General features: G+C 39.6%; 1 protein-coding gene across 5 annotated transcripts in view; it reads right to left on the minus strand.

Annotated features, from left to right (window-relative positions):
• Positions 1-12932, minus strand: part of BRD4 (bromodomain containing 4) — a 38281-nt gene that overhangs the window by 16699 nt on the left and 8650 nt on the right. For 4 of the 5 annotated variants that reach the window (XM_075206970.1, XM_075206974.1, XM_075206973.1 and 1 more), the window contains exons 2-6: positions 5907-6231; positions 2586-2723; positions 2099-2234; positions 1921-2001; positions 1401-1648 (exon numbers count right to left, since the gene is read on the minus strand). In XM_075206970.1, coding sequence (XP_075063071.1) covers positions 1401-1648; positions 1921-2001; positions 2099-2234; positions 2586-2723; positions 5907-6197 — 894 coding nt within the window. In that variant the 5' untranslated portion in view covers positions 6198-6231. Of the gene's footprint in view, positions 1-1400; positions 1649-1920; positions 2002-2098; positions 2235-2585; positions 2724-5906; positions 6232-7937; positions 8034-12932 lie in introns of those variants that run through there. The other variant, XM_075206971.1, reaches the window with a different exon arrangement.

The raw sequence follows: 12932 nt of genomic DNA on the forward strand, positions 1-12932 counted from the left end.
AATAGAAAGCACTAAGTGTATGATAGGATGGGCTTACTCTGCCATTCCATTGTATACCATGCTTTATGGGGGTTTTGCCAATTTCCAGTAACTAGACGTCTGGTGCCGCTGTGTAATCAGCTACTTGCTCTTTGTGAGGGTTAACTGAGCACCGACGGTAGGAGAATATTGCTCCATAACATGCACCTGGAACCACTTGCTTCTGTAACTCCTGCAGCACCTCTTTCAGAGCAGAGCAGTCGGGAATGGATTAAAGTGTGCGATTTAATCTGTTCATTACAGGAACATAGCAGAACTAATGCTATTTATTTACTCACAAGAGCTATCCATTTACACCACTTGAAGATAGTGATGTTAAACAGTTTTAACTGGGCTACTAGCCATTGTTTTATACAATTTAAACACCAGGGCTAGGGTAAAGTATGCCTCTCTAAACAATCTAGGCTGATTCTCTTATCAGTGCATGGGGATCAGTCTGTATTGGTCACAGAGTCTGGGCTGGAGGATCATATGTTTAGAATTTCCACCCATCCCAACTGCTAGGGGCTGTCCCTGGGATCTAGCTCAGACTACAAATCGGATTCAGCTTGAGGCGGTTTAGTGTCAGATCCCAGGGGCATAGCGCAGAATCACTGGCAACCATAGATCTGAGCTCCATTGCGGCACTTTGCCTCTTGGATGTCCCAGAATGCAAACATGCCTTCTAGGTTCATTTAGAACATGTCTGGCCCTGCAGCTGGCTCTCTCAATTGCCTGACACTGCTTCCACTAGAAACCTGCCAAAGCGGCTGGTAGCCCCATAGTCCCATCAAACCCCCCCCCCCCCCACCTTACTTGGGACCAGAGGACTTGTGCCCTCACCCTTAAGATCCCCTCTGATACACACTCACACACATACACATTTACAGTGCAGGGAGGGAATAAGAGGGGGACCCAGCCAGTCTACTTACTTTTTCACACATGGCTTCTTCAAGTTGTAGAATAAATAATGACAAAATAAAATCTGTTGTGGGTTATTTACCAAATTGATTGTTGTGTCCCAATATGTAAAAATAGACTTCAAGAGAGGGTGTACATTCTTATTCACATGACTGCATATATTTACAGTCACAAAATGATAGCACAGCAGCTTTTCAGAACTCAAACTACCAACTAAGCAATAATTTAACAGAAAAAAGGTGCAAAAAGAAAGAAAAAAACACACACACATCTAGCATTATAGGACATCTTACACCAGCAAATTAGCAGACTCCAAATCATATTTATGTTCGTTTTCATCAATATTGTATTCTATTAATTAAGCAAAATCATGAAATCATAGACCTAAGGAAATTCATTTCACACTACTAAACACCGAAATTCTAACGAGTCATCTTGACAATTGACGTAATTGAACTCACCGTTCTTCCCACCTTCCCGGCCTGGTTGGTAGACGGGATGATAGATGTATGACTGTGTACAGGCGGAGGAGGAGCAGCAGCAGCAGCGGGTATTGTTGTGGGCACTACCAGGTCCTGAGTGACAGTAGGTGAAAACTTAAGAGGAGCTTGTGTGATGGTAGGGGGACGGGCAGGTGGGGTACGGGTCTGTGGAGGGGTAGGTGCCCGGGTCACAACAGGAGCAGTAGAGGTTGCAGGCTTGGAGACAGCTGAGGAAAAACCAAGTGGTTAAGGAAGTGCAGATGCAATCTATATTTAATTGTACAGAGTAAATGATTTGATGAAGTGTAGCAATAGCACCTATGTTCATAGCTGAACAATTCCACTGCAGCAAGTAACATCACAGCTGTTGATTGACGGTATACAGAGTATTTACACAAAATGTTGAGTACAGCAGTAGCATGTGGCAGACAGGACAACGTTTTAATACACTTTACTATATTCGCTTAAAAGGGACAGATTCCTACCCAGATTAAGTTACCTGTGACTGGAGGCTTTGAGGGGGTCTTGTCTCCTTGGTTTATGGATGGCACCCGAGTTCTCATAGGGATGACTGCAACATCTGGAAGACACAGGAGACACTTACACATCTGTACGTTCTCAAACTCCTGACAGTGCAATGCCTTCCATCTAATCATCTCCCTTTCTATCCTAGTCACCTGGTTCCCGTCTCCCTCGGCCTCGTCCTTTGCTCTGAACAATTGACAGCTCAGTCTCCTCCTGGGGCATCTCCGAAATCTTCTGTAGGAAAAGCTTCTCCAGGGCTTCAGCCATTAGAACTATATCATCCCCACGCTAGGAGCAAAGTTACGTACAGCAAGTCAGTGTAATGACAATATAGAAACAGGTCTAATATTCTCAACTTTTGTTTTTCAAAATTTTTATGTGATTGTGATGGCTATGATCGCAAAGCAAATTCTTTATCTTTGCTATCTTTCCATATAAAGTACACACTTGGGTGTTCTTATTACATTTACTACAGGGCTTGGTATGAATTCGTGAAAACTGGTAAAACCTCCCTGTAACTGCCTTCCCCAGTCTTCAGCAAAGTTAAGGGCATCATCAGCTCGTCTGGAACAAGCAGCATATGTGGCCACCAGAATGTGCCCAGCAGCCAAAGGACGACGCAGGGACCCCGCCACTCACCTTGTTATAGATGTAGCAGTTTGTAAACATCGTGTTGAAATCCTGGATACATTCCTGGGCATTACAGTAATAATGGTTCTCTAGACGCTTCTTAATGGTGCCCATGTCCATTGGGATTTTAATTATTTTATAATAATCCTATAAAAGACAAAAGACAAACATAAGGTATATGCAGTACCTTGTACCAGACACATCTAACCAAAGACAACTTGAGGTTTGTATGGTGTTAAGATATATTGTAAGAGACTGCATACATATAAAAAAAAGTCGTGAGAAGGTGTAACCCCTCTTGAAATAGTCCATACAGCAATGGTTAACTACATAGTTTTAGACCAATTATCATCCGGCTGCTCCAACTGCATCCCACAACACCCAGGAAATGGTCAGTTGCTCGATGTGTGCAGAACATGTGAGGTTATATACGATACATAGCTGGTCACGCAGGCCATCTGCTCATGTACAAGCATCTACAAAGCGACAGAACAATCCTGTGTATTGTACCAAATCGCCATCCAATATAAATGTAGATAGTCTTATTGCTGCCGATTTTGAATGCATTAGAAGTTTGCATAGCATTGTACAATTTTTAAGGAGGTACATGCTTGTTTTATATAAAACATAAATGGTGTACATACATTAGGCGCCAATCTTAAAGCACATCAGAGTAAGAGGCAGTTTCCTTCTCTATGGTAAACACCGATAGTACAATTCATTTCTCACTAAAACTCAAAAGAAATCAACATAGTAATATATTCTTTCCAATTTTGTATAGATGGATTAGGAGTCCATATAAACACCATGGGCCTGATTCATTAAGGATCTTAAATGAAGAGGATCCTTATTTCAGTCTCCTGGACAAAACCATGTTACAATGGAAGGGGTGCAAATGTGTGTTCTGTTTTGCACACAAGTTAAGTACTGACTCAGGGCCATCTTAACAACATTATGGGCCCCCGGGCAAAGCAGTGCACCAGGGCGGGCGTGCGTGTATATATGTATGTATATATATATATATATATATATATACACACACATATATATATACACACACACATATACACACATATACACACACACATACATACACATACATATTTTATTTATTAGATAGATATAGATGTATAGCGATATAGATATATAGAGGTAGAGATAGATAGATGTATTTGCTCAGAGACCCTTGAAGGTTTTTTTTGCAGGTTTTTTTCTTTTGCAGGATTATTTATTCTAATCAAGAGCCCTGCCTATGGGGCCCCCGGGCACCTGCCCATCGTGCCCAATGGAAAAGATGGCACTGTACTGACTGTTTTTTCATGTAACACACACATATCTTTAAATTTCAGTGTACAAATAAGCTATCAAGTTTTTGTGTGTTACATGAAAAAAAACAGTTCGTGTTTAACCCTTGTGCAAAACAGAACACACATTTGCACCCCTTCCATTGTAACATGGTTTTGTCCAGGAGACCGAAATAAGGATCCTCTTCATTTAAGATCCTTAATGAATCAGGCCCCATGTGCTGATAGATGAGAATGGTGTTTATATGGACTCCTCCTAATCTATCTATACTAAATTGGAAAGAATATATTACACTATGTTGATTTCTTTTGAGTTTTAGTGAGAAATGAATTGTACTATCGGTGTTTACCATAGAGAAGGAAACTGCCTCTTACTCTGATGTGCTTTAAGATTGGCGCCTAATGTATGTACACCATTTATGTTTTATGAGGAGAGGGAGAACCACCTTTCAGTGTGCACATACTAGGAAGCAGATCAGTATAGCGCTGATAATATCTCATGCTTTTTTGTACAAGCTTGTTTTACTGACTGAGGAAAGCTAAAGAAAGTAGCCCTTCTCAAAACATAAAATATTTCGACAGAATGTCCCTTTAAATTCTGTCAAGATACTAAAATGTCTACATTACAACTAAAGGTTAACTAAAGAATAAAAAATATTCAAAATAAATTTAGCACCTACACATTACGCAGACTTTAACAGAAAATATTTAGTCATTCACATTGATCACTGCCTCAGTGGAGCTTACAGCCTACATTCCCTACCACATTAACAGTCTAACCTACCTGTAAGCTTTTGGACTGTGGTAGGAAACCAAAGTACCAGGAGGAAACCCACACAAACTCTGGGAGATCATACAAACTCCACACAGATAAGGCCATGGTTGGGAATCGAACCCATGGCCCCAGTGCCCAAAAACAAACAACTGTACTTCTCATTAAAAAGTAATAACCTAATAAATAAAACTTCTAGGACCATTACAAGAATGTGTCCTTACTGAATCACCTTTTTATTTTAAGTAGCCCAATAACAAGCCTCTTTCCTTTCAATAAAGGAGAGAGGTTAAACCGAATTTTGGAGGCGTATGTCTTAAAGATTTTTTAATTCCAGTCTGTCAATCTAAACCGGTAAAATGATAAAACACCTTTAAGTGCACAAATTGCATAAAGAGGGAAGAACTTGCCCTGCAACAGCCCATAGCCACAGGAGATGTCTTCATATAACACTGCAGCTGCGTCCACTGCATAAGCATAGTTTAAGAATGTATGAGAAAGTGTTACTCATAGTATTAAACTGACATGAATCATCCCACTTGTTTGTTCAACATCTAACTCACAAGTAGCCTTGGTGCACATATGACTTATCAGATATATATGTCAAACTACTTAAAAACCATGCAAGGACAACCTGAGTACAATGGTTATTTAAAATATAAAAACATAAAATAATAAATAAATCGAGTTTGCTGCAAGTGGTCTTTAGCCAACCATACACAAAAGCAAATATCACAGCAATGTGTGGCCTCAAAATGCCAGATAATGACTATCAATCATAGCAAAAATCAGTCAGAAGACAACCTCTATCTCCCACACTAACAAGTCATCGTGAAGCCCAAAGCAACCTTGTGTGGCCAAAATTAAACTAAACACTCCCTCTGCTCTCAGATCAAGCATAGCAGGAATAACCTGTGTGATCGCACCCTTATACACAACCTGTTTTGTGAAGCCCGAGACCAAGGGTCAAATGTCCATCTTTATAACACATTGCATCCAATACCCCATTGTATGTATGCACTATTACATGGAATGGTAGCCAAAAACCCTGCTAAATGTATAGAAGATGATGTTATGCAAGTACACAATACTGCAAAAATGTAAAACGTATGTACTTACAGCAACACTGTTGATAATACAGATAACATGATCAAGATCTTTAATGATTTTGTAAAGATGCCACTTTTCAACAAACAAATGTACACATTGGCAATCCCCATGGAAGACTCCATATAAACAAGTGCTTGTACTCACGGGCAGGTTAAGTTTGATTACGTCCACAGGCTGCTGAAACGGCCACGCAAAGTGGTGCTTCCATAGTGTCTTCAGCACGGATTTCAGAAGGTACTGTAATTGGTTGGTCTGCCGCTTGGATTGTGTTGGCCTAATAGTATCTGGAGGAGGGGGGTTAGCCAACTGGGGAACCGGCAGCTGATGTTGAGGAGGTGCAGGCTGCGGGGCTCCAGACATCGGAGCCCCTTCAACTCCGTCGCCCATTCCAGATGTGGCCCTCAGACGTGTACCAAGCCCAGTCTCGGCTGACATGATAGAGCTCCCATCGCATGCAGGGCCAGTCCACCTGTGGAGAACAGCAAAACAATGGATTGAGAGAAAAACCCCAAAACATTGCTAACTAAATCTAATAGGCCATTGTGTACACATCCCCCAAAGTTCCCAGCATCAAGAGCTTCAAAATTTACCTAAATTCCTGTAATGCTACAGAATAAGTGACACAGCTTTAGGACGCAGTCCGAAAATGGATCAAAAACAATCCTAAATTTCAACGTCTGTGTTGTTAAAGTTCTTACTAACAGGGCTCACCAGCCAATGCCATCAATAGACTTTTGTATAATAAATATCATGAGGATTTCAAAGACCTTGGGCACTACATATTTTGCTAGCCCTTCCAGATAGCAGATCTCCCCAGAGACCATTCTATTACAATGACTTATGCACAAATTGTGACTCCTTTCAAAAGTAGAACTCACAATGCAACGGTCCTTAATATGCACAAAAGTGATAAAAGTATATACTACAAATTACAGCATAAAACAAAGGAAAATATGCAGTCTAGTATAATTAGTGCAATCAATGCATGGTGGCTACTAAAGGGTACATTTTATTCAATCATTTAAAAAAAAAAAAAAAAACATTTGCCCTATCCAAAAAAAAAAAAAAAACAGTCCCAGCTGCTCAAATGAAATACTTCAGGCAGCACTCACAAACTACCAATCATCTCTACAATGCAATCCAATAGACAGTCCAACTTCTATATATTATAGATTGAGTTGGAAAATAAAAAATTTCAGCTAGCGCAGTAACTTATAACATTTGTTTGCTCTTCGAGGTGCTGTATAAGACAGGCACAATATAAGGATATCTACCGATATCTGTTACATATACAAATGGGATTTCACATTTGTTTTAGTTTCCGACCACAGCATTCTGATATTATCGGGCAGTTTTTGTCAACATTATAATAGTTCTACCTCTGTATATGTGTTACGGTTAACCTACAATATGCCAATATGCTATTTTTCGCAAAAATCAGACACATTTTTTTTAAAAAACAAAACACGATCTGCAGGCTCTCTCCCATGCACTTTTTCTGACATCATTAGTGATACAGCAATTCCAGTAAACAGATGGCCCAGGGCTCCGCTGCAACCCTCCCTGCAAGACAGATCTATAGGTTTTACTAGCGGATGACAAAGTACCTTGGGAGAGACCAAACAAAAGCTGTGTAATGGGAGAATTTCAGGAGCACACACATGCTTGCACACCCTTATCAGAAGGTGAACACATTACACTGTTACCAGACACATAACCTTCACTAGTAAAGCAGACAGACAAAGCATATCAAGCATAGGAGACTCTCCCATATCATACAAGGCTTATGAATACATTAAAGCATCCAATAGCAAAGAGGATCCTGCTACACCAATCATGGAATGAATAATGAGTGCCATGTAATGATAATATCATTCCTCCACATGTACTGTATTATGTATACACTATGATGTGTGTACATGACTATCAAACAATGAAGGAGGGGACAACACAACACTCCCAGTACAAACACTGATAGGCCCCATATATCGCTACAGATATCAGTATACACACAGAGCCACCCCCGGGCCTCCTCTCCCAGAAAATGGCGCCGGCTCGGGGCAGCTCTGCAGGCCCCGGACTCCACCTCCCCGGTGTCTCCCGCTGCACACAGCCAGTGGAGGGCTATCACACACACAGCGCGACACACTATCGTGATAAAAGCCATATACACACCCGGAGCGTCACAAGCGGCCGTCTCACCGTCCGACCCAGGGCCCGCCAAGGAGAACCGGCGTTACGGAAACTGCGCAAAGCCGCCAACCACCGATTTAACAGCAGGCGTAAGTGCTATATTCACGACGCGTACGCTACGGAAATAACGCAAGACTTCCGCTGCAACTGCTGCGACAATTGCGTACCTACGAAAACGACGTGACGGAACAAGAAAATGCCATTCAGCTAGACGAACGGGATAGAAGCTGCGTCACGCTGGCGGCGTAAAATGTTCAATTCTCGAACACGTACGCCTAGTCGCGGATGTGACGTCATGCGCAGCAGGAGCGTGGTGATGCAATCACATGTAACTGTGGGAGCCGCATATACGCAAAGAGAGTAGCTACGCAAATGGCGCAACACCGAATAGCACATGAATACAGTTACATCTTGTAACATTGTTTCACAAACCCAGGTAAACAGCTATAATTGCTACAGTGTTACATAGCTCTTATACCACTGATCAAATGAATCAATGAAATCAAATCAATGAATGCATTCCAACGTATTTTGTTTGTAATACACATACAAGTGTTATTTAAAAATGCATATAATTTGAGACATACAAAGCAGAGCCTCTTCGTATTTATAACTTGTTTCTAAGCTTTCAAACCCACTACAAATACTTAAGTTATGAAAATCCGCAGTGGCACACACTAGAAAGACACTGGATCAACAGGCAACATACTGGACATTCAAAAAAGCATAAACCATAAAACTGTACAGATAGATAATAGTCGAGGTACAAAATGTGTTAAAGAACAAAAAAAGATACAAAGAGGTACAGGGTGGATGAGGTGGGAACAGACAAGTTGACAAGAGGAGGGAGGGCCCTTTTTTCCTCTATAGTTCCATCAAAATATGTATTTGTGACAGAAATTTTGTGTGAAAAGATGCTTGAAAGCTATTCTACCAGGGAGTGCAAGTAATATTTTGGCCACAAAAAAACGATTCAACAAATTTGCTAGAAACAGCCACAAGCCTCACCCCAAATAGACTGGCAAACAAAATAGACCAAATAATTTTAGCATGTGCCCATAAATCAGATACACATGTCACCTGTTGTCTGTGTACAGTTATCTACTGACCTGACCAATAAACATGTATATCTGGTCACATGATCAGATTTTCCCAGGCCCCTGATCACAAGTTGACAGGGAATAATTTTCCTTTTGTCTCCAATTCTGTTTACAACCAGCAAAGTGGCCAGTTACATCACTGTGTATTACATTTGTCTGGCTTCCAGCTGTGCTCTTTAGTCCACTTATACAATCACTTGTTCTCAGGGAACTTCAGCATATTTCTTGACTTCGTGAATTTACAGCATTCTTCATTTCAGACTAGCTCTGGGAACTTACATTGACCACTAAATGGGGATATTCAATTGACTGCAGTTTTTTTTTTTAACACTGCGACAATTGATTTTAATGCAGTTTTCAATCATTTTGGAACGTGTTAACTTTACACGATAGTCAATTTAATTTTTAACGCGCCTTTTTTCTCAAACGGTCCTATTGCGGACAAGTAGACGATCTATTGAAAGTATAGGGTGGGCGGGAGGCAGCCATGTTAAAAGCTATTCAATTGTTATTTAACGTGGCACGGTAAACTGTCCAATCTGCAGTTTTATCTTGCACCTCTTTGGGGTGTGCTAAAAATTAAAAAAAAAAAAAAAAAAAAAAAAGTGTTTTAAAATATAAAAAAATGTACTAAAAAAAAGGTATAAAACACAAATAAGTAGTTTCTTATTTTTTTTTTTTTAAAAAGGAAAAGTAGGAATATAGTTTAAAAAAAATGTAAACAAAAAAAAAAAAGTTACTTATTCCCCCTTTGAAAAGTAGCTTAATGGTGCAGTCCTTTATTTTAAATAGAACAGACACTTGTTTTCATTTTCTAATCACCGATGTTGGCAGTGGTGAAGGAGAGCATTTTGGAGAAAGAGCTGTTGGCTGAGAATTTTTTTTGGACAAACATTATTCTGCATTTTACTTGAAGCGATTTCTGCTGGTTTATCGAGTATTTCCAAGATCACATATCGTATCGTTTGATTTTGTGTTTGCCATTTAATAAGCTAAAAATACATATAAATTAGTCACTTCAACCAAAGTAATATCCTAGTAAACTAATCTTTCTCACAGGTCCATTCTTTCCCTGCACAAACAGGACTGACTCCTACATTTTCTTGTGTAAAGCAATCGTTAATTGTTTAGTTTAATTATTCTCTCTTTAGTGGTTTAGTGTCTTTTTCAATGGAGCCATTCGTGGACACAGTGTGGATGTACATGTATGCTGCATGTATGGAGGAGACTGCTTTGGATGCAATGCAAATGTGGGAGTGGCTGGATAGAATGTTGATGAATGTGGTGTGAATGTGAGTGTAGAAGAGAGAGATCTTCTGGAAGAGAATGGTGCACAGGTAATGGCAGCATTATCAATTGAGGCAAGACTAGAACCCCCAAGGCCACGTCTGTACTGCAACAGGCGCTTGCCCGAGGAGGAGGTGAGAAAACTATTGCCTATCCTACTCAGCAATTTACAATCTGTATGAGATTGTAATAGAGGACCTGGAACCTCGTGCCACTACAAACCTAAAAAATGATTTTGCACTAAGTTAAGAAACATACAATAAAAACAACAAATACACTGATTTTGTGGGTATGTATGTACTAATGTTTTTTTTTTATAAATACAACAGTTTTAAAAAAACAATATACACAGACTCCAGCACAAAATACACCTAAAAATTAAAGATGGAGATAAAATAGGAATAGCTATCTATAGGTACGTATGGAAGTGGGGTGTTATGTGTTTGTAAAAGTGGGTATGCATGTATTAATGTGTATTATCTAGTGTTTTGTATTAAATTAGTTTTAAACAAAAATGCAGTATGCATTTATTAAAATAATATTGTGTAGTGTAATGCTAATGTATGACAATTCAATGCAATGCAGAAAACTCACAAAGCCAGATGCTATGCAGTCACCAAACGACAGTTTACTGGTGGCAGCGTTATTTTTTTATATTGAAGATGGCCGCGTTAAACACTCCCCTCCACTCCCATAAAAAACTCGCTTTGACCAATAGTTAGCACGCGGGGGCAGCATTACAAGATTTCAAATTGAATGGCAATTTTTTTTTTTAACCTGAAAACAGTCACACCAGTTGGTCAAAACCAGCAAGGGATTTTTTTTTTTTTTTTTAACTCGACAAAAACCAAACGCAAAAAAAAAACAAAACGCAAAAAACCCAGTTTTTAGATTTAGGGGAGGAATTCAATTCCCCCCCTAAATCTACAATGTTAGTTCTATGTATATAAGCTTATCACTGTACTGAGGTTCACCTCCTGTAAGCCTACTAGAGAAAACAATTTACATTATAAGGACAGCTTATAACAGAGCATATTTAGGAGTGCTACTAGGTGATAAACCAGTTTTAAGCTTGGTTTCAATTTGAAATGGTAACTTAAAATTGAAAGTGTTTAAATGCACATGACCGGAAGAATATTTCACTCTTGAATATGACATTGTTACATCCTAAACAGAAATCAACTGATCAGCACATTATACATAACATTCATAAAGTGCACAAATAATACAAAACCAACACACCATAGGAACAAGTACATGAGGTGACCACAAACAAAGGCCAGTACAAATTTCAAAACATAAATGAGAAACAGTGTGCCAATTATGTATAATCTGTAATATGCAAAATAAATTCGTCAAAACACGTCAACTAGCACACTACCAGGCATCACATCTAGTAGGGAACCCATGAATCCATTAGTACAACATATTTCAATTTCAGGATGGCAATGCACACAAGCTATTTAATTAATCTCTGACAAAAACTATGTTATCCGAGTCTGAGAAATATTCGTGGTCTATTCTGAAAGAGTAATCAACAGAAGGGTTCAAAACCAACCACACACAGTCAGTACCACAGACAGAAACTTGCAGAATCCAGAACACCAATACAGGAAGTTCACCCTTCAACACTTTTCTGTGGTCTGTTAGTTCTATAAGAAGCTCAATAATTGATTTTACAACATTCAGTCTACAATCATGCACTTTAAACATATATACAGGCTTCACAATGAAAGTCACTGCATGCATAGGTTAGGGGAAGTCTACAGGCTTTAGAACAACTTTACTTACACCCACAAAATAAAGAACAAGACATTTCATAGGACTACCCTGCTTGCATGACATATGCAGAATAAACCATACCAGACAACACATTGCTTTTGATTGGATGACCATTGCATGGAAAATGTAAGCCAATAAGAAGACAAACATTGTAAGGATGTGTACACACTACATTGTTTTCAGCCAGTTATTGGGGCCAATAACCCGATAAACGACCGTGCAGCCCAATATCGCAGTGTGCATACTTAGATGATGAACGACAGTTGTTCCAAAGCACCGATCATCATTTGATTGTTTAGCAGAACTATAAAGCTCATTCAGCTATGGTACGATAACCTTCCAATTCTGCAGTGTCCATGCACTCACGATCAGGATCTACACTGAGTTTACAGAGTCCTAGGAGTATATTTACTAAACTGCGAGTTTGAAAAAGTATAGATGTTGCCTATAGCAACCAATCAGATTCTAGCTGTCATTCTATAGAATGTACTAAATAAATAATTAGAATCTTTTAATACACATATAGTGTGCAAGCATGAACCTGCAGGCTGATCTGGATCCCCCCCCCCCCCCACCCCCAGGTCACTAGTACAATCGTTGTAGATAAAATATTGGTCAGAAAATTCTGTAGTGCTTAACACACAGCAAGAGGGAGATTCAATGCAGCGTGATGTGTCTCCGAAACAGTGCACAGGCTGGAATCTACGCTCATTTTTCCCTCGTTAGAGGAGCATAGATATCTTACCGTAATGGGCAGCAATGTGTCCAGCCAGGCATCATGGTGATGTCCCACGGCACATTGCCGCCA

Source organism: Mixophyes fleayi, chromosome 4 (assembly GCF_038048845.1).
Source record: "Mixophyes fleayi isolate aMixFle1 chromosome 4, aMixFle1.hap1, whole genome shotgun sequence".
Classification (NCBI taxonomy): Eukaryota; Metazoa; Chordata; class Amphibia; order Anura; family Limnodynastidae; genus Mixophyes; species Mixophyes fleayi.